General features: G+C 38.9%; 1 protein-coding gene across 2 annotated transcripts; it reads right to left on the bottom strand.

The window, feature by feature from the left end:
- Positions 1 to 1018: 1018 nt before the first annotated feature.
- LOC130728672 (auxin transport protein BIG) lies at positions 1019 to 22610 on the bottom strand. Of its 2 annotated transcripts, none has more exons than XM_057580205.1 (14): positions 22228 to 22610; positions 22018 to 22124; positions 20833 to 20995; positions 14638 to 20729; positions 12868 to 13485; positions 12580 to 12760; positions 11144 to 11378; positions 6540 to 11072; positions 6236 to 6458; positions 5641 to 6039; positions 5415 to 5558; positions 3177 to 4202; positions 2250 to 2753; positions 1019 to 1988 (listed from the first exon to the last, which is right to left on the bottom strand). In XM_057580205.1, the coding sequence occupies exons 1-14, from the start codon at positions 22466 to 22468 to the stop codon at positions 1158 to 1160; spliced, it is 15297 nt and encodes a 5098-aa protein (XP_057436188.1). In that variant the 5' UTR covers positions 22469 to 22610; the 3' UTR covers positions 1019 to 1157. The 2 variants fall into 2 exon arrangements, with proteins under 2 accessions (XP_057436188.1, XP_057436189.1); XM_057580206.1 differs by having other exon boundaries at positions 6546 to 11072.
- Between the last annotated feature and the right edge of the window lie 770 nt (positions 22611 to 23380).

Here is a 23380-nt window from a genome sequence, read left to right as displayed (position 1 = left end):
TTCAAATTTTAGACAACATAGATTGAGAATCATATAATGAACTATAAACTATATGAATCTGTTGTTAAAAAAAATTATATGAATCTAATTTCAAAAACATTATATGAATCTTTTTTAGCAACTTTTATTGACTACACACCTCTTTACAGAACCACAAAATTAAATCGATATATTTTAAAATGCAAAATCACAATCAAAAGTTTCTATGCTAATCCTCTGTTCTCTTCTATTCACCACGCCCAATTTTTCCAAAAACGCAAACCTCTTCACGTTCCAGCCACCGTAACCAGCGGCAACGCTAGTGACCACCACCAACAACAGCGACCACCAGATCAGTGACACCACCAAACCAGCCACTACCTTCGTCACCCGTTACGAGTCCCGACGCCTCAGATCAGAGACAGGACCACCGGATATGTTGTTCTGAACTCCGAAAAGCCATTACGACCGCCGGAAATGTCGATCTAACCAACTGAATGCCGATGCGGTACTGTTGAGGGGTAAAAACGGTTCCGCTGCGGGCGAATTTCAATCGCACGGCAATTGCGGCCTAATGCAGTAAACAACTGCAATATTGCGACTACTAAACGCGTTAAGGTCTGCAATTTGGAACCCAGGAAGGTGTGGAGGGAGATTGAGAGGATGAGAAGTGCAGTGGGGTTGCTGGGTATGTTGTTTGGGTTGGATGTATTTCAAGGTTTGGGTTGGGAATGAGTTTGGATGAATGTGATTATAGGGTTTGTATGATTTCCTCCTGGGGAAGGGGTGAATATCTTTTTGGGGAGTGGATGAATTTTTTAGGAAGAGATGAATTTCTGGTTGAAATATGATATGGGGTCATTATAAAAATTATAATAGATATGGGTCAAAGTAAAATTTATAGTAAATATGGGCCAAAAGTGTAAAAAAAAGAATGACTTGTTGAACTTATAATAGCATGTAAAATTAGGTTTGTGCAACCATGCACAAAGAAATCCTTGTGTACGGTAAATGAACCCCATTTCTGTTGAATAATAGCTTGGCCGTCATAATATTTTCCCTTTCATTTAAAACCAGCTTGTTAGGTTTAAAAGAACACAGGATATGGGCATTTTAATTCCCAAAGAGAATATAAGTGTTGTTTACCATTTGAAAACATCAAGACAAGCACAATTTTTTCAACTTTTCCCTGCAGTAATTGCAGCCTGGACAAAGTCTTCACAACGAGTGAATCCACCAGAAAACACCTCAGGTAGAACCCCAACTATGTCAAAGGCCTCCTGCAAGTCACTAGCAGAATTAATATCATCAAGCCAGGACAGCATCTCCTTCGGGAATCCGAGCAGCTCTTTCACATTCAAGATTCTCTCTTTCATCACCAATTCCCAGCTTTCCAGGTTCCCTCTTTCATCTTCCCCTTCAGTTGCAGATGAAGCCCCTTCAGTACTTCCAGATGTTGCACTTGTGGATTTCTTGACCTTGAAGAAATGCTGTAACTGCTCAATCAAGCCTGTGTAAACAAGCATTGGACGAATGATAGACAAAAGCTCATCATTCTTCCCTGTTTCTGTTGTAGCACTTTGGTCCAAACGTCCAGATTCCACAGCTTGAGCAGGAGCAGAAATGGATGATGCACGAGTACTTGAGCGTGAGTGTGTGTGCTGCATGTATGCATGATAGATTCCGCGCTGCAGAAAAGAACGGCGGTGCTGCAGCCATGACTCGTAAGACTCTGAGAGAAGTGAGTTTACCATCATAAATTGGACAGTTTCTTCTGTCCCCATTGTAGGTTGGGTGCCAGATGGAGAAGGGGGTCTGAGATCTGATGTGGTTGAAGTTATATATGCTGATACGGCCCTGGCCATGGTTCGACGCTGGGAGGTGCTTCCTTGATCAAGGAGATGACGTGCCATTTGAATCATAAATGGAAGGAACCGCGAATTACTATCGCGTCCCCCACCTCGGCAATCTGCACTGAATGATGCTCCTGTCGCAAACCGAGCTAACATCTGCGAAGATGAAGATGAAAATAAAAGTGCATGAACACCAAGTGAGACAATAACTTGATTCAAGCAGTGTCAAAACAATCAAAGTGACATCCATGTAGAGAGAAATTTTTGAACCTAGTAAAGTGATTTTCTAAATGAACATATATCATTAAGATCTGTTGTCATAAACAAGATTTCTTAATCAGTTTTTTTCCTTTTATTATCTTGTCAGTCAAATTCGTCATTTGAGAAACTAGAAAGAGTTACAGCTGAAAAATATACCAGAACAATGTCATAAGTCAGCAAACGGAGCCTGCTTCCATCAGCACGTCCAAGAGCATTGAGGTTGTCCCAGTGCTGGTCAACATAGCGAGTATACTGTGCCTGTGGAACAGATGGACCTCTTACAGGGAATAAAGAATTACAGAGAGATTCATTGTTTCTAAGTGTTGCTCCATCCCACTCTTTCTTAGGATTCTTTAAGGCAGCATCAGCTCTCTTGGCCTCTTGATGACACTGGAAGTGAATAACATTGAAGTAACTTACGGTAGTGTAAACACACTCTCCGCGAGCACTTCCAGATGCACCTACACCTAGATTCACACGTTTACTATAAGAGTAAACACCCAGTAAGTCAGTAGGTCTTAAACTGTATCCTTCCCTGCATACCATGCATGCCAACCCATCCTCCTCTTCCTGGACATCTTCTAAACCCTCAAGGATAGGCCGGGCAACAACAATACGTTCACCTCCATCTGAAGACCGTTCTTGATGCATTCCGAGGTCCTGTATCAGACATAAAGGACAGTGGAAATGGGAACGGGAAAATCAGTTTCTAATAGAGTAAAACTATAGTACAATTCACATATATTTCAAAGACAAATGAAAATATGATTTGGTGATGGCAAGCAGTAAACAAAAAATATCACCAATAGTGCAAACAAAGGAAACTTTTGCTAAATTATTCAGCATTTTCATTATAAAGGGCAGCAAAGGAAGTATATTGACCAATTTGATATCAAACTTGAAAAACAAAAATTGAACACCAGAGAGGAACATGCAAGGTAAGCATTTACGGTGGCCCCAATTACTTTGTCCAATCCTCAAAATTACATACTTTCAGAAAGCTAAAAGAAAATAAATGTAGTTTTATCAATTGAAACACTATTGTAGCGTATATACTCAAACTGTAAACTAATTTATAAATACCTGAAGCAACTTCTCTCTCTTCTGCAATGCCCGGCGCCTCATTTCATCCCTAGTTGCATGCCGCAACTTACACACCTTCTCCTCTAGGTATCCATCTCCTTTTCCCTCCTTGTTAGATAGCGTATCCAACAAATTTTCAGCCCTTGCCCCAATTTCGTTCTCTCCAGGAACTCCTTCCAAGGCATGCAACAAGGGTAAGATACCTTCCTTATCAATACACTTTTGGGTGAGCAGATGCCCCATCGATAAACCTCTTAGCATAGACAATATAAGAGGGATAGAAGGAACTGTTAAACCCTGTGCCCACTCAGCACTGGTCTTATAGCCAGCTTGCCCTGCATTGGAAAAACTATCTTTCAAATGTCTGATTGCAGTTTCTGTTATTCCCTTTTCTAGGATAATGTCCTTTAATCTCTCTCCACAGGAACTTGTCTTAAGTGACTCTGAAACCCTAACAAAATTTTCTAGAGTGAACCTCTGCTTTGCAGCTAGCTGAGCAATATTATCATCTTTTGGATTGTTCAGATGTTGTTTCTGCAAATCGTCAAATACACGCCAATCTTGCAAGTAAGGGCTAAAATGCTGGATAAGAGCTTCCATTGCAGCAGGTTCACCATAAGTTAAGTAAGGCAATATTCGAGCAACCATCTCTGTGTTCCTCTGCTGTTTGTTTGATTTCTTAAGCCCCAATGGATGGGACAATCTTTCCAAAAACATAAGAACTATCTTCTTGGCTTCTTCACCAGTCCCCGCTTCTTCTTTGGTGACAGTAAGGGCACTTTGTGTGATACTTATATTGTCGCTTTCATTTGCTTCTAAAGTAAGACTTTCAACAATCAGAAGTATGCCTTCAGCTGGCTCCATGGCATCAACTGAAAAAGCTCGTCTTGCGGTCTCGAGAAGCAAACCTAGAGCTCCTAGCTTCAACAAAGCTCGTCTGTTCTCTCTAATTTTGCAACAATACATAAAAAGATTAAGAACTGCAACCAGATGCTCCTGATTGGACTTGAAATCATCTCGCAGACGCTGTAAATCATAAAAATGAGAAAACTATATAATTAATCTTAAGTTTGCATGCAGCAAAATTAAATATTTTATAAAAATAACAAAGATATAGAGTAACAGTGTAAGAACACCTGAAAAAATGAATGAGCTAAGAATACCACAGTAATTTTCTTTTGAGTACATGCCTTAAACAATAAAGAACAAGACCAATAAAGCATAATCCATATCATCAAGTCAATTTGTGAAGATGAATTCTAGCCATACACTCTTTATACAACACTCCATTATTGGTTCATTCTCTGAAAAGCCAATGCAATCTCTAAAAATAATTCAATAAAAGGCAACACAATAGACTTTTTAGAGAATGATCTAATAAAGAGTGTTGAAAGCAGTAAGTTGCTAGCATTCTTTATTACTAAATGATGCTACCTAATACAATAAAGAGTTTTTCATGTTAAACTTGATGTCTATATCTTTTAATAAATATTAATGGAGTCTCACCTATTTCATACAGATAATGAGGGGGAAAAACACAATTCCAATATGACAAGATGATGTGAAATCTCGAGATGAATCCTAATATGTCAATAATATGACCCGTGCATCGCACAAATTCCATATAAATCAAATTACAGAGCGAAACTTCAATAAAAAAAACTACTTCAATCTTAAATGAACAGTACCACAATGTTTCATGATAAGATAGATTTTCCCCAAACCAAAATAAGTCTCCATTTAATTGAGATTTGTTAGGATTCTTATGGATAGTTAAGAAAATTAATTTTTAATTATACACTGATGTTAAAACAAATTCCTTATGGCATCTAAATCCTAAATGCATCGCTTTACTTATTATCTCAGAATGGATCATATGCCAAATGGTATGTACTTCATATACCTGAAGAAGAGTAACTCATTTTGGATGAAAAACTCTTCAATCAGTGTGTGTTTGTGTCACACACATGAACTAGGTAGACACATGCTGGCAATGAACTTAATAGCAGTCACATATAGGTGACACATTTCCAAGGGGCTGTCAAAATACTAATGCATGCTCAATGTATTAATCATACATTGCAGCTATTTTTTTAATTAAAAACAAATCTTTATCAATTCCAAAAGCCTTTGTGTCACTTAAGTGAAGGTAATGATGGGATTATAGTTTAAATTCAGAAATACAACGATAATATATTCAAGTCCACAGATTGAAAAAAAATAAAAAATCCTGTCAACCTGAATCATGCCCAATAGTATCTCCAGTCCACCATATTCACGAACAGCACCTGCTATGGCAAACTCTATCTCTGGATCCTGAGACTCCTCTCTATCTTCCTCCAACTCTTTTATCATGGGCTCAGTAGCTTCACCATCCAACCCCTGGAAATTGTATATCACATATAATAGTGTAAGTAGAAAAAAATGTTTAACAAATGGGCTAACTCAAATGTATAAAACGAACCTGGAGCCGATAGGTCACAGTCATAGGTGGGAAATCTCTGGATGAGGTGACAGCATTTGAAGATGCCAAGTTGGAATTAGTTACATTTGAAGATTGATTTGATTTCTTCCAGACTTGCTCATAAACTAGTGCAACGGTCAAATCAAGAGAGATGATATTGCCAGCGACCAACAACTCCATTCCATAGTCATCCTCAAGAAGACCTAACAAATCCAACTGATGGCAGATCTTATTCTTCACATCGCGCATTAATGGGCCAATCTCAGAACTTGAATATGGATTCTTAGTCATTGATCCCCTGATAAACTCTTCCTGGGTATGTGCCTTGTTCAGGACCAACAAATATACAGGCTCTGGCTTTGAGGGGCAGATCAGATTGCAGAGTTGCTCTAAGATAAACTGCAAATTCAGGTGCAAATCACATCAAGTTTCAAGGAATCTGTACATATATAATTTAACATCTAGTATCTATGTATTAGTTCATAATCCTATTTAACGAAATTGATTTTTAGTTGGATAGTATTGCCACAACTGATTTTAGAGAATAAAACAAATTATAATAGTTAAGAAAGTAAAAAATAAAATCCTTCCATACCAAACAAGTACGCCCCTTCCTCTCCTCCCCATGTATTTCCAAACCATTGATGCAGGCCCTAATGAATTGTTGTTTATTCTCAGTGCTTTCTAGCAATAGACTATCCAAAAGATCTTTAAGGAGACGATTGCAGTCACTTATCAACTTTGTCTTTTGAACAATCAAACCACGAATTACAATGAGGGCTTCAAGAATGTCAGAAAGCAAATTGTCTCTCATGAATCTGGAATAAAGATTAAGTTCAATGAGATGATGTAAAATCGAATTAGCCTTAAAAGTAAAATTATTCAAGAAACAATTGTACCTGGACCTGACATTTGGGACCTCCAAAAATTTCCCAAGAAGCTCTATGAGTTTGTGAAGGATAAATCCCTGAGTTATATCAATGTGTAGGCTCCTTTCCAAAGACTCAACATTGCTCACTTCTTGGGTGATTAGAGTACAAATGGTCCGCAGACAACCCCGAACAGTTAAAAATAAAAGAGCATCCTCTGAATCTATCATCTTGAATAGCAACTCAAAATATTCTGCAGCACTCTCACCAGAAGAAAGTGTTGAGGGTAACAAAGAAACCACTAGATTCAGAAGCCGAAATCGTCTGGATGAGCTTTGAGCACAAAGCAAGCTTATGAGCGTGCACATCTCTGATCTAATAGATTGAGAACAAGCACTCAAAACAAGTTCTTTAACCCATGATCCCAACTCAAACACTGATAAGTCACTTTTAGCTGCTTTACCAGCACGACGCTTCCATCTCAAAGCATATTTAAGTGCTAGGTAATCATGCCTTTGGGACCGTGACCTCTGGCCAGAACCTTTGACTGCCTGTGACACTTTGTATTGCCTTCTCACAAAATCAAGATAAGAGGCTCCCCTCTCCCATTCCGAATAGCTCAATAATTGAATATCCTGAGTCTTGGGTGTGGCATCCCAATTTCTTTCTGATGAGTCTGAAAATGTTTTTGTTCCACTAACAGCAACTGCACCAGCCAAGGAACTAGGTACATTTTGAGTAGTCTCATCCTTTGTTTTCGTAGAAGACTTCCCAAGAGTTTGCTCTTTATCTGGCGTCTCAGGCTTTGGAGGTGTGCATGCCTGAGATATTATTCTAAGACAAGGAAGAATGACATGCTCAGATATGGCGGGATGTTTGGCACCTACCTTGATGGAAGAAAACAATAACTGAAACACAAGACGTAATCTTGATTCCCAGAACTCATCAGCCAAAGAACACACTTCAGAAAGTAATAGCAACTCCTCACGCGTAGTCACTGCAATGTCCATGGACCGATGATGCTCAAGGCAGTACAAAACTTTCTTTTGGATCAAACTATTTAACTCGGTAACTGCATTTACATCACTTTCAGATAAGGAACAAAGGACCATCCTTGCTTGGATGCGGGCAGCTTTAGGACCTTGATGAATGTTATTCTCAAATAACTCGGATAAAATCCCAGCTGAAACAAGTTGTTTCTTAGAATTTGGATGCCTTGCCAGGACCTGTAACAATTCGAGACATTGCGTTACAAATGTAGTTGCACAGCCGTAGCAATTATTTGGTGATCTGGAAACCACAAATCTTGAAGCCACACTATTATCAGAATGCTTCTGATGCAGATAACTCATCAACACCTTCCGTAGCCCTTGCAGTGTCTGGACACTTTTGGTTACAGAATCAAAAGCTGCTTTGCACTTCTCCCCATAGAGGACTCCAAGAAGAGCAATTTTCCGGTTGATTTTACATGAAGGGCCAGTTAAGGATACCATCATTTGCTGCACTGAGTCCTTCGGTAGTGAGTCTATTTCACTGTCACCAATGCTTGATACAATTTTGAGCAAGGGTTTTTTGAAGCCCAAAAGTTGCTGGTATCGCCTATGAGCATTCTCCGACTCCGACTCTATGGCTGCTAATCCCTTCTTCATATCATCATCATTCTCCATATTATCAAACGTAAAACTTGGCTTTGCCATGAAATTAAACTCAAACCGCCCATATTTGCTGTATCCACATTCATTGCACAGAAAAGAGTCCAAATTCTCATAATTGATGTTGCGACATTGCCTGCATTGATAGGCATTTTCATGACAGTTGCTGCATATACCATGCTTATCTGTGACTGGACGACTGCAACGTGGACATTGCAATGGTTCAAGAGACAATGCCTGAAGATTTTCATAGAACGAATCCAGTTCAATCATGAAGTTACAAGCTGTAATGGGAATGGGGAATTCAACTTTAAGTTCAGTCTGATCAAATGCAAGATGACAACTTTTTGCACGCTTCCATAAAGACCAGTTATTTTTCAATTCTGATAAGTCAGTAACTGGCCTGTTATTATAGTATAAATTCAAAACCTTCACTGATTTTGACTTTCTGGTGTCATGAACATTCATAGTAACAGTCTGGATTGTGTAACTCCCAGTGCATTTCACTATGATACGGTTATCAGTGAACTTCGTTTCAGATTTCAAAGACTCCAGTTTCATCTTGCTGTAAGGTACTTCTGGAGAGCTGCAGGCAACACAAGGTTCACTCTCGAGATAGTATCCATCAAATTCAACTAAGCCACTCAAAGTATTATATATACGAGAATTTGGATGGTTAGCCAACAGCTCATTCTGTGAATGTAGTGTCTCAAAGATGCACCTAATAACATCAAGAGTCAAGCATCGGTCCACAAGGTCAGAAACCTTGTGCCTTGAACTAGTATCAGGGGATCTTCCCAGCAACCATGTAACAAGTTCTGTATACTCCACAATATTCTGACCATACATCGGGAGAAACTTAACCTTCTGCAAGAGAGCCATTAGCATAGTTTCTTTAAACGCTGGTTTGGCATGATGCCAGACACCATATAAAACTAATTTAGCCTCTGCACGCACAGTAATTGAATTCCACTCAAGAAGAAAGCTATCCATGAACTGCTTTAAGATATTGCCACTCTTGTCAGTGAAGACATCTACTGCTGCCTCCATATCCAAATAGGACTTCTCCGAACCAGATTCAGCACCATCTTCACCTTTCTTTTTCTTCTTTGATTCTTGAGATATGATACCTGATTTGTTTGAACTTATGTCTCCCAACTCTGTTTTTTGTGAAGTCTGACCAGCATCTTTTCCCGCGTAGAAGGCAAAATTGAGAAGTTTAAGGGTCTGAATAACAGACTCTTCACCAAAATAAAATATTCCATTCATCAGGAAAGATAAAATATCTCCATGCCTTAAACAGTATTTCTGCCAGTTCCGAGGACGTGCAGCTGCTACTTCTGCCATAGTGGAAAGGCATTTCACAATCTTCACACTTCTTTCGTATGGAATGGGATTATTTTGAAAACCACCAGACTTGCTTATGTGTTTATAAAGTCTCTTGACTTCACTAGAGAACTGCCAAGAGTCCCGAACACTGTAATAGTGAGACTTGCTCCCACAGAGATGCAGGAAAAGCCTCCTGGCATATCTTCTTACAAAATTGGTATGAGGATTGTTAATGTAGCTGCAGAGAACATCTTGATATCCATCTAGCTTCAAATCCTTACCATATGACAACTTGTAGACCTTTTCCTTCTCCCCAGCTTTGTCATGCTTTTCTGGCCGAACAAGTGTGTACACCAGACGGAAAGCGTTTTCTAGCAGAAGTCTGTAGTAGTCCATAAAGATATCTGATCGGTGCACTTTGGCATATGAATCAGAAAAGAAAGGTGAAAAATTACCAGCTGGTAATTCTCGGCGTACTGTGAGCAAAGCTCCACATCCAGGTCCAGCGTTACTATGCCCACTTTCGTTGTTAACAGGGGATTTGAAAACATGCACTAGCTGCTGCAGTATATCCATTAGATAACTTACAAAAGATTGCTGCCTAAGAGAATCACAAGCTCGAAGCAGCTGTGACGCAAAGTCATTCTTCTCTTGCTCATCTACTGAAGTCTTAGCACTTCCTGAAGTAGATGGTGGAAATTGGATTACATTTTTATCATGCATGTCAGCAGCTCCACTCTGTCTTGGCATGGAGCCATCAGTACCAGGCTGATGCCAGTTTCTAAGCATCAATGTGAAAAACATGAAGACCAGGATTGCAACTTCCCCAAACGATGATCGGGTTCTAGCTACAAATGGTCTGTTGAGATTAATCTCATCCAAAAACCACCTGATTAGTTTCTCTAAATCTAAGCTATCTGGTTTTGAGCTGTCTATGAAAGGTCCACCCACAGCAGATGACAATCTGTAGAAAAGCTGCATAACAGGGATTGCCCGGACTCCAGAGGTTGTCTCCATCCATCCTTTCAATTGTTCAAGAAGCTCAGAAAGCAGTAAGGAGTTTATTTCCCGTTTTGAAGCAGAGATCGAGACTGGGTCAATCAATGAAGCAGCAAATTCTCCAGAATCATTGGGTTCCAAGACATGAATTGATGGAGAAGAGTTCTGCATGTTGCTATCAGCAGGTACAGGTAAGTCACTAACATCATCAGGTGTGAAGTGAAATTCATTTCCATCTCCCACTGAATCCACTTCAATTGGAATTGCTGTCATAGGATGATCTCTAGAGTGAGGTGGAGGAAGTCGGTCTGCATCTAGTACTTCATAACAAGCTTCACACAAATCAAAATCAGGACAAACAGTACAATGCCATCGTCGCCTAAGTATAGGCACAGTAGAGCAACCATCACAACAATATTGAACAGATGAAGTGATAGTGTCCTCTTCAATCATGACTTGGTTATTTCTAGCACTTGTATCAGCAGGGCCAGGAACTGAGACTACACTCTCAACACCATCATCTGTTGCTAACAATGTCTGCTTTGGAAAAGGAACCTGAAGCAATCTCGAAGATATGGCCAAACTGGAAAAGAGATAAATGAGAACCTGAACACCAGATTCAAAGCAAAAGATAAATTGAATGAGCAAAAATACCTGCTAGCAGTCTGAACAGCTTCATCAGTTGAAAAGAGAAGCTTCTTGAGTAATACAACAGCAGGCGCTACAGAGTGCACTCCAGCATCTTTTCCATGAAGGGCCAAGCATTCAGCATAGCAGTAAATAAGTTCAACTGCAGACATTATAATGTTGTTCATGGTTTGGGTATCAGGCTGCTCAAAGTCTAAAATTCCCCATAAAACTTGCATGAGTGCGTCCACCACTTTTGAGCCTACACCAGCAAAAGCTTATATCATGTTAGAATGGCAGCAAATAGGACAAATATATCCATGCTGGATAGATTGACTCTGTTCTTTTGATTCATAATAATAGCCTCTCAGTCATTTAAAATAATATATTCTGAGGTAACATACAAAAATGGTTTAGGTATTAACTCAGAAATGGCAAGTATGAGTTTAAAAGATGAGGCAAAGTTCTTAGTTCTTACATCGAATTTCAATAGAGTTTGTTGCATAACAAATAAACCCAAATTAGTATCTTCTTTTCTATTATTCTTTTTTGCCTATTCAAATTCAGTACTTGATTATGGATATTCACTATAACGAGTAAAAGATCAAAATAAAGTGCTACATAAAAAAACATCTCTTAATAAAATAATTTTATGGTACTTACCCGATGAGTAGATACTGCTGTCTTATGATTTTATTTTACGTTAAAAAAAACTCAGCAATTTTATTCTAAACAAAAATTATTTGATCAATTGCTCTCAATAATATGAGATTGTGTAATTGCAAACAGGCAATTTCAAAGAATTACTATGTTCCATCAATTGTTCTAAATCACAATCCCCATCCAAATTATAGTCATGCTTCTAGTTCCTACCTTCCTTATATAGCCCGCTAGATCCTTAACCAATATTTCAATATTATCCAAGTTGGGACAAATCAGAGAACAAGCTGAAAACATATTAACATAAAACAAAAATGTATTTGTTAGATCATTTACAATCAATGAAGTTTCATCATTATTTTTTTTATGGTCAAAGTTTCATCATTATTATATAAGAAAGCTTAAACAATTCATTTGAATTTTCCACATATTTCACTGTACTAAAACCATGAAGTCAAAACTCAAAAGGTCAAACTTCACAACAAAAACTAGTCAATTTAGGAAAATGCTGTAGATAATTTGGGGAAGAAACAGAAATTTGATTATTTTCAAAACAAAATGCAAGTTCAAATCAAGATTTATTTTGAGAATAGAAACTGAAGGTCAAAATCTGACATCTAATCAGGCACAAGCTTTTGGAGATATAATGTCACTGTAGTCAACTAGTCATAGTATGCAGTGAATATTGATGTTTATATTGACCATTTGCATGCTAGGTCATCTCATTTTTAGTATTTAAAGAGAGATAAGGAAAAGTTAAGTGCCATCATCTATCGAGATTCAATCAGCAAACCCAACAATACCATTTGTCTCCAGAAATGTTGCCAAATTTGAACGCCGTTGCAAAGCAATCCTACAAACTGCACGCATCTGGGCAGTGAACTCTTCAATGATCCCACTTCCTGCTGTACCACCCCTTTCAAGCCTTGACAATAGTAGTGAAGATGATTTGACCACTCCAAGAAGCCGCATGGTATCCTTAACCTAAAGTGAGAAGAGTCCATATAGTAATGATTAGCATTGCATTAACATAAATAAGCAGAAGCGATGAAAAAGCAGAATGGAGAACCAAAAGATACTACATAGATTACTTGATGGTAAATCTCTTTCTTGGGAAAGATCGCTTGTAAGACACGGCTACCAGAAGCCTGCAGAATTGGTTCTCTATCACTCTCAAATATTGTTTCTAGCAATTGCTTGCACTTGAGCTTTCCTAGCTCTATCTTTGCTTCCTCAAGCCTTGAGCAATCCTGTTGCCTACATGACGAATAAAACTTTGTAATTAGCTTAAGCCCATCTGCTACTACCTGCTCCTGAATCGGAGCAGACTGCATTGACCGGCGCTTCTTTCCAGATCCACTCAGTGATGAATTTGAACCAAGTACTCTTGCTTCCATATCCAGAATTGCATCCATTTTCTCTTTCCAACCAAATTCATCTTTAGCTCGGCCATAAACTTCAAGTGAGTCTATTCTGGGAAGGGTTGAGCCATTAAAGGTTGGCCCAACTGACAATGTAAATTCTTCATCCGCAAGAAGAGATTCCGCAACAGTAAACGGAATATCGTACCAGGATCTCATTCCTTCATCTAATTTAATAACCCTCTGGAAAATAGAAATGCTAGAAGGTATGTGGCTAGCTGATGTATTACCCACATGAACTCGAAAACCAACCATGACAATATCAGGATTTGAATTGAAGACAGATATCTGTAAAAACGCATAAAGAAAGATATTAGGGAAACAAAAAGCTACAACCAACTACTTCTGAAACCTGAAATACATACGTAACATCACGATATTGACACAATGACAGAATGTACTAGTTTGAAAGAGCACCATATTTAAAAGAAAGAACCCATCTCATGTAATCATTTTTACATCATCCCAGCCCTTCTATATTAGTATTCTGGATAGAAGATTTAATCATACAAACAAGACCAATTCCTCTCACTGAATCATTCATATCAAGACCTAGAAAACATAGTATTTCATTGATTACTGCTACTAAATAAGAGAACTTGGCCATAAAGAGACTGTCTAGGTTGAACTTTCTAGATCATAATGGGTAACAGACACAACTTACTTCACTAACTAAGCATCATCTACACATTTTACCCGATAATTGCTAGAATGTGGAATGCTGCAAGGAATGGGAGTTCTGAAACTACAACAGCTTCATGAAGAATCAATCACAAAGACCGGGATCAAATTACTACAAGTTCTTTTCACCCCCCTTGAGAAAAATAACAAGGATCATTACTTATATCATCTAGGTAACATTTGCCAATTTTTTCAAACTAGTTTAAAATAGGATATGTTGGAATCAGTTCATTCAAAACATGCTTTAGTTTGGCTAAAATATTGCTTCAAAACACTTCAATATAACAGCAAAAGCCTTTTTCAAGATCTGTGAGGTCCAAAACTGATACTAATGCTGAATTGATTTATATATATGTGGAAGAATGTGATCATCTAAATTTCAAAATCATGTGCTTATTGACCATTAGAGGAATGAGTAGTCCCCACAACTAGATTTTATAAATGAGTCTTATTAATTTTGAACTAGGGAAAAACTAGAGTAGGAATTTTGAGAACAAGTTTTATCTCAAATTCAGCTCAAATAAGTACTTTCTAAAATCTAGGTCATAACCAGACAACCTACATTTGAAAACCAGCCAGGCCCCGTTGTACCCAAACACCTGGTCTTTATAGTTGCTGACCCCCCCTCCCCCAACAGGCTACAGCATTTTACAGAGCTATGATCTCTATTATCATACTGAAAAAAGAGTATGCCACAAGGTATAGAAATAAACAATATACACTCTGAAACAGAACTAACTCCAAAAGAATAGAGGATACCTTAAAACCTGCAGGACTGGGACTTTCTAGAAAGCCATCCTCATTTACCAAACTCTGTTTAGCTCCTTCAGAATCTCCATTTCTGATAGCATCTCCACCCAGTTTCACATCTGGTGTAATGCACACAGTCTTCTCGAAGAAATCAAGAGGAAATTCAGGACTAGTACCGGCATAAGCTTTATTGAGGATGCCTGAACCCAATTTCTTAACTTTCTCAGATGCTGCAATCACACCAGCATCAACACCCACAGGGGCATGCCAATATATTTGAAGGCTACCATCATCATGTAACACAAGACAGTGGATTTTATCCTTAGATAGCGGTTTGTATGCAGTCACACCAACTATAGGTGAAGTTGAACCGACTGAATGTCGCATACTCTGTGCAAGTATGTCATGTTCCCCCATTGACACAGTGAGTGCAGAATTTGATTTCACTGTTGATAAGCAAACAAATAAACCACTGCCAGCTAGCAATTCTTTCCAATGATGTGCTCCAGCAGGCCGCAGCTTATTGTCTTGCTCCTCATATACAGAAGACATCTCAACTAGAGAGGCTGCATCAGAGCTTGGCCTACCCATCAGAGTGGTACCATCTTGAAAAGATATGAACAGTAGCTTACAAGTTGAAGAGAAATACAATGATGACCCCTTTGCATGAATTTCTTTTCCCTGAAGTTGTACAAGTTCTTTCAATGGTACAGCCCCAACATTCCCTTTGACTGACAACTCAAACCTGAATATGTGTCCATTTTCTGAAAGAACAATGAGAAACATTCTTCCCTGGGAAGCTGTATAAAGAATGGCATCCACGATCATGTCATCTGACAAAGTGAAGTAGTGCATGGGACTGATGTTGTCCAGGGACAAGTCATATATCTTGACAAACCTGTTAGTCACAACCATTAACTGAACTTGTGAGCCTGGAACCCAATCCACTCGTCTAATATACGCACCTTGCAGAGCTAGTTCAATGGCAAGGCGGTCAATCACTTCACCACGAGGATTCAATGTCAGGACTTGGCAATCTTCATAACCTGCTACAAGAAGGTAGTTCTCAACCACAGGGTTGAATGCTAGTTGGACAATTTCAAAACGGACTACATTTTTAGAAAGAGGTTTCACATTGGTCTTGTCAGATGTCACAGGAGCAATGGTGGCTTGACCAATTAACTGTCCAACATCATATATAATAACTTTATCACCTTCACCAACAGCAAGTCGACCTCGCACACTAACACTGAGCGAGGACTTCACAAGAGAACCACTTCCTAAATGCGATTTAAGATCCTTGGCATTTGAATAATCAGCCTTTATCTTTAGATCAAATGATCCACTTTTATATGTTTTCTTCAATTGCAAGAGATCAACGCCATGAGAAATTACCTTGTCTTCACCCAAACTGATTTTCTTATCCTTAGAATGGTGAGAGTCTCGTCTGCTAATTATAGATGGCATCAAAGAAGAGCAAAGATTGAGAACCTTACTTTCAATATCAAGTTCTTCCAATAAAGATGGAATCCCTTCTTGAAGCTCTTTTGTAATATATACTTTGAGCGAGTTATCTACATCAAAACTGACGTCCTCTTCAAAATCTGAATCACTATCTGGCAGCTGATCTCCATCCTCAGGAAAGGGTAAAAACGACTGAAAAGTATTAGAGCCACGAACAGGCACACTGCTATCTCCTGTGAATTTTCGTGGTTTCAGACATTGACAATTACTACCCCTAACACCACCAGCTCCACAGTCACAAAAGAAGCGGCTTGAGCGTGAATAGACTACACGATGACCCCGATGACAAACCTTTGCACAGACTGAGCAGCAGCCCTTTGAAACAGTCAGGTCACATGTATAGCAGAAGTACCAATGTTGCTCCATGAAATTGCTGCCACTAGAAGTAAATGTGCAAACTTTAGAGGCAAGGGCCCTTTCACTGTTAGCATCCTCTTCATCATCCTTATCTATGCTAAGAACCTCTCCATCAGAAGTTGCATCGTCCTCATCCTCATCTAAAGAAGTCGCATCACATTCAACAGAGGTTGATCCCGCTTCTTGATTAGCAGAAAGAATGAATGTCTCAGAATTTTTAGACCCGACCAGTCGAGCAGATGCATGTCCTAACCCGAGACTATTACCAGGAGAACACTTCTTAGTTGTCCTTTGCAAGGAAATTTTACCAGATCCACAATCGTTCAAGACAGATCCAATAAAGCCAAATAGAAACTTCAATCCGGGAAGCAGATTTTCATTGCCCTCCAGTTTCCCCATCAACATTACAGTCCTCATCAAAAGCTGTTTCATCAAGTATTCTCCTCTTGAAATTTGGACCATGAAATTGAAATATGACTTCGCTACATGTATATCAAATAGCAAAAAAGCAGTATCAAGGGATAGCAGTGCGGAGTTGAAAATGTGCTGTTGCAATTCTTTTGACTGTTGTTCAGAGGATGGTGATACAAGACACAGAATAAAATTCATTGTTGATTCCCGAAGAGAAATGGAACTACCCTTTGTACAGTTCACCCCACTATCTGATTTCATTATGCTCCCTAAAAGCCTTTTCTCCAACCACTTAGATACACAATCTGTATCTCTGTCAAGGAATTTCCTTTGTATCCTCATTCTGAGATGAGGAAATTGCTCTCCAGATAGTAGATCCACAATGAAACCAAGAACCTTCACATTTACTGATTCAGAGAAGCAAGTATCTAGAGAATCAACTAGAACCAAACAGTCACCAAGATACAACTGAGAAATCTTACTCATCTGCCCTGGCACCTGTTCAGCACCAAGATAATAGTGAAATATAACAGACTTTGAAGGGTCTTTCCTAAGACTGCTTAATATCTCAATAATTTTGCAGATTATCCATTCTTGGGCACTGCAATCACATACTCCTCGAGCATTGATATCCTTCAGAAACCCTTCCATTTGCTTTAACAGAGTCAAGTTTGCATAATCTGACAGTTCCAGTTCTGCACTCAAGCTGTGATAGATAGTGTCACATTTCCCATGAACACTTTCAAAGATCCTATCATACTTGATATTCATTGCGGTATCAAGAATATGACCAAGGACTTCAGTCTCCAAGTCAATATTTTCACATGCTTCTTTTATTTTATGTACCCCATCCAGAACAAATATGATTCCTCTTACGCTAAGAACACAGGAAAGTAGAGTAGCACTGGGAGTAGAATGATGAAAAGGAAAACCATGCAAAATGCACTCCCAAGAAGCTCTAGAAAGAATACCTGAAGCTTTCTTATCGACAGCTGCATCCAACCTTGATAAGAGGCTAAGAACAGACTGCAGCTCACCTGCATTGGAACCACTTCTCTCCAGGAGCTCATCCTGCAGATTTTTGTCAACTCCAGTATGTTTCAGAAGCAAGAATGGTGAAAACCCAGGAGCCAGCTTATGCTTGGAACTTAGGATATCAAGGAAAGCTTTCTGACAAAACTGCACATGCTTGTTCAGCAAGGATGAGAACAGCCTTACTAGCAATGCAAATTGACCAGAGTCAATCATGGAGGAAATCATGCTTCCAGCATGTTTAGCAAAGTTCTCATCCCCAACAGAAGTTTCAGTCCAATTTAGACCATGTCCAGAAATTGAATTGTCCATACAATATCTCCATATACCAACATTAGTGAAGGAGAGCACCAGAGACAGCCACATACCACTTCTGAGGAAATACCAACCTAATTCCTCAATGTCATCTGGTATGGGCATAGCATTTAAATGCTGAAGCAAGCTCAATACAACCTCTGGAAAAGTAGTGAACTTCCCAATGACCTCTGGATGGTTGAGGAGTAAATGGCAGAAGTGGAAAAAATGTGACATATCAGATAGATCCACGGATTGGTCTTGATTCCAAGATATACTTGGATGATCCGCTTCAGAGACTACATAAGGAAAATCCCAACAAAGGGTGAAAACATATCTTTCAACAATGAAATCCTCCACTGCAGTGGCCTTTTTGCCCCTCCAAAGTCCCAGAACCAGTGAAAAAGTAACATATATGTCCTTCCAATTCAAATTTAATTTGCCAATTGCCAAGTCATCCCCACTAAGTGAAGAAGAAGAACTAGAAACATCAATTAATTGTTCAATCAAACTACTTATAGAAACTTCATCTCCAATCAATCCACCTGCTATACTTTTTAATGCAGTTGATGACCAAGACGACATGTGATCATTAACCTTATTTTGCATAGATAAGCTGGACAGAGGTGCTTCCCTCAACTTAGACCGCACATCGACAAGCAATGATGTTGGACAAGTCTGTTGGTGAAACATCATATGGCGAAGAACTAAGATCAACCTTGAAACCACTAAAGCCCAACATGTTAACAGAGTGCAGCTCAAATCCAATGCCAGTTTAGGAACTTCTTTGAGTGTTGAAAAAATTAAGTTTGCCATCATTGCCTTTTCTTGTTGAGAAGACAAGTGGAATGCCACAAGAACAACCTCAATGTGAAACAACGAGGGAAGAGTACCAACAAGGTCATTGATACTTGGGCAATTTACACACACAGCTTTTGCCTTCTCAAGAACAAAGGTAACATATCCACTACAAATCTTGGTTCTCAATTGACTGCCAGCAGAACCAACCCTACAAAACAATGTGTGAGCAAGCAGGGCGAGGGTCCTATCATTATAATTAAAGGCACCATTTTCCACCTTTAGGATCTTCTCCACAAGGTAGTCTTCAAGTGAATCATTCAAAGCATGGTTTGTGAGAAGGTTGTGCAAAAGATCAAAGCATAGTTCATGGACATGCCCAACCTTATCATCTTCATGTGAAGGGATGCAACTATCAGAAATATTATCTTCAGAACAACAGCCCTGACAATTGAGTAGGGAAAGTAAAATATCAATGTCTCTACTACTGAGTTTGTTGCAGGCATCAACATAAAGAGAAGGATGCCACTCGGTAGAGAAGATACACGTTTTAAGGAAGTTCAAAAGTTCTATAGCAGCTTGAATTGGCATATTCTGATTGCTGGAGCTAGAAACTAAAGCCGCAGCAGTTGGTTGCTCACATCCATCTGTTGAACCAACAGAACGTGCAGTCTCAGAAAAAAGATCTCCAAAAAGAGCCTCATCCTCTTGGCACACTGAATTTTCAACTTCAGATGTTCCAACAACTTTTGCCAAACTAGAATGGGACCTTTCCATCTTTGGTCTTAACTTCAATCCTTCAAAATGAAGGAAAAAAGCAAGTTGTACCAAATTGAAAATCCATTGGCTTGATGCAGGAAATATCAGCTTTAGAAGCTCTTCAAATCTGTATCCCTTCAGCAAAGAAACAGACTCCAGATGAACAAGGCATGAAGGAGAACTGGTTAGAGAGTCAGCAAAACTGTCAACGAGTTTCACATCAGAGTCTTTCCACTCAAAAGGAACCTGATGCCTTTGACTTTTCAGATCATTAATGAGATTCAGTGTATAAACAACAAATCGGGGGAAGTAAGCTAAAGGGGGCTTGGAATTTGGAGCAGATGGGTCATATATCCAAACAGAAGAATCCAAACTATCCAATATAGATGCTATAATAGATGCTTGGATATTCTGAGACACACTGCTAGTGCCGAAAATAACCTGAACATTGTGAAGAAATTCTTCCACAACCATTAAAACAAGGTTCTCAAAACTTCCCTCGATAGTAGCATATGTACTCACAAACTCAAATCTAACTCTAAACAAATTAGACAATGTATCAGAAAAAGAAGCAACTCCCATCATCAATGAGGCATCATATTCAACATACAGAACGTCCTTCATGAGACTTCCAAGTATCTTTAAAATCCTCAAAATGAATGATAGTCTCCTTCGAAAATGGCTCACCGCACGCTCATCAAATACATCTTTTACTTTAGCTAGTTTATTGCACAGAAAAATCAAGCGACGAGTGCATTCTCCATGGACAACTGCCCAGTGCTGGGATAGAAAGACAAAATTATTGAGATACTGATAATAACTCTGTTCACTGAATCCAGATTCTTGCTTATCATGCGGCACATGTTTTGAAGGTAAGGTCTTCAGAATCCAATCCATTGATTTTTCTTCCCTTGAGCATCGGTAGCCTTTTTATACATAGTGAAATAAAAAAAAGAACACATAGTTAGGTTAGCGAAAAATCGTGATGAGACAACAGCGGAGAGATCATTGGGTATTAACATGAGATACCTTCTAGATGGCATTTTTTGTAGTCATCGGCAAAACTACCACATAGGTCATCAACCATAGGCAACAAATCTAACAGGGCACTTGAAGTTGTAGGTTGTGACACGTCTGCTACCATATTCATTCCATCAACCAAAGCTATCTCTAAAAGATGTATGAAGTTATTCTGAAAGATTGAACAAGAATGAGTGATACACAAAAAAATAACCACCACTCTACCAGAAAACAACAGAGGTTAAGACACTAAGTACTGACACAGAATAAAATATTGTAAGCTATGCCACCAGACTGTATTTTGTTCTAAATGGATATTAGCAAAGGGCCCTTTTGGTTTCCTTAGTGAGGGATAGATATCAGAATCGACTATTAGTACACAAGAACAATACCATGAATCAATGATGTAGGAGGCAGGATAAATATAACTTCATCGTTGAGCTTATTTATAAATAAAATCGAATGAAGGCCTAAGAAAACTTGGGTTGAAATGAACATATAGTGAAATCTAAGAAATCCCCTTTCTTATTTCATCTTCTATTTTCTGTTCCTTAGAGGTCACTCATTATCTTCAGTGTAATTTTTTCCTTTCTCTACCCCAATGGTTGAGCATTGGATGTCACCTTAGAGGTCTAACAATTAAATCTATTGAAATATATTGGAAGAGGAACATGCTACCCCCTATAGCGTAACCACCAATCTCCATTGATGAACTCTTATTATTTCATCTAAGAAACCTATTGAATCAGAGAGGTTATGAAAAGTTTTCCTAGGATCTTATTCTTATGCAACTTTCACATTACTAGAAATAGGCTATCGATATGCCCTATGTGGTAACCTTAAAATTTTGTTAAGCCGTGATCTCTAAACTCTAGTCCAGTACCATTGTATCTTATGACTCGATGACTTTGAGGCACTGATAGCACACGCAAAACTGTAACCCTCTTTTTCACAACTTTGTTGCTTCATTGGATTTGAACATTATAATTTGGAAAGGCAGTTCCTAAGATGATTAAAAAACAAGATTTGTATGAAAAATAAAAACATTCAGCTATCAATCTGTTCAAGTGCAGGATATCAACTAAAATTGACTTCTTCAAATGAAAATCTTGCTGAAATTTTAGTAAAGCCTGCACACGCTACTTCCATCGAATTTTCTTACTACTGAGTTCGCCAGAGATTCGCAATGTGTACCTGAATTCCTAAATCATCATCATCGAATCCAGATTGCTCCAAATAACACACAGCAAATTCTATGGACTTCTGCAGAATCGCAACAAGCACCCCTTCCGCTTGCTCCACTACACACACAAACAACAAAACACAACAATATAAGCTAATCGCACGAAACGCAATCGAAAAAGCAAGTCCCGATGAAGAAGAAACTGCATAAGAAATGAGCACCTGACAAAGATCGAGAAGCGGAAGCGATTGCGTGCGCGAGCGAAGAAATCGCCTGAATCTGCGAGTCAGTCCAGGACTGGAAGGGGAAAGTACCATCGGCGGAAGGCTCGATGCCGCGGCGGAGAACGGAGTGGACGGCGATGAGTCCTGACCTGACGGCGTCATCGGAGCGGAGCTTCTGCAGAAACTCGCCGGACGGTAGCGACAGAGCATCGGCGAGGATGTTGAAGTTCTCAGCCATGGCAGTTACAAATCATGAGAGAGAGAGAGAGGGGTTTGTATTGTACAGAGTGAGAGTGATTCTTCAGAGTGAAATCGGGAGAGGGTTTTATGGAAATGATATTGAAGGCGGTGACGGAGAAAGGGAGAGTGTGACGTGTGTGTGGGGAGAGAGGAAGGCAATAACAAGTTAACTACTGCTACTGCTACAGTTGAAAGTTTGCTTAACCAGTAAGAAGGAATTTTCTTCACACAACTACACTTTTGGTGTTGTGCTTTCCTCTTTACCAAAATTCCACACCAAAAAATGCAATTTCTATTTTGGATAAACCGCTTAATTAAGCGTTTATTTGAGATTATATGTATTATAACTTCTTGCGTTTTTTTCAAGGTTTGAGATCACATTCCCGCCCAGGAATATGATTACCGGGTATGTTATTCCTGGGTAAATTTTATAAATGTGTTTGGTAAGTATTTTGTATTCCTGGGAACATTTTAAAATTTTCTTAATTTAAAAATTAAAAAAAACTTAAAAATAGAGGTAATAATGATAAATTGTGGGAGAAGTGAGAAGTTACATTCATCTTTCACATGAGAATGTAAGATTCTCAACCTTTTTCACGGGAATCAATATGAAGGAAATCATGGGAATTGTGGAAGTTATTTTATTCCCGGAATGATTGATACCCAGGAATCATAGTTTCCAATCTTGTAACAAACACAGGAATGTTCATTCTCAACCTTCATATTCCCGGGAATCTCTTTCCAAATCTTGAAACAAACGCCTCCTTAAGCTCTTTTGCCCTCTTAGGGCCCGTTCTTACGGGTTACAACCCCCACTACTTGCTCAATAACTTTTTCAAATCTAAGATCCAAACAAATACTATCTTAATCAACTCACAAACCTCTTGGCATGCATCTCCTCTCTAAGAGA

The sequence above is a fragment of the Lotus japonicus genome, chromosome 1 (genome assembly GCF_012489685.1).
Source record: "Lotus japonicus ecotype B-129 chromosome 1, LjGifu_v1.2".
Classification (NCBI taxonomy): Eukaryota; Viridiplantae; Streptophyta; class Magnoliopsida; order Fabales; family Fabaceae; genus Lotus; species Lotus japonicus.
Note: the sequence above shows the minus strand (reverse complement) of the source record. Positions and strands in the feature narration are given on the sequence as shown.

Bases quoted from the DNA above. Each gene is read 5' to 3' on its own strand.
- LOC130728672 (XM_057580205.1), bottom strand. From the start codon at position 22,468: ATGGCTGAGAACTTCAACATCCTCGCCGATGCTCTGTCGCTACCGTCC. The intron at 11,379-12,579 runs GTATTGTTGGGT...TTGCTGGTGTAG, and splicing joins AACATTTCTGGAGACAAATG to GCTCAAAAGTGGTGGACGCA. The intron at 6,459-6,539 runs GTACAATTGTTT...TCTTTATTCCAG, and splicing joins GTCCCAAATGTCAGGTCCAG to ATTCATGAGAGACAATTTGC.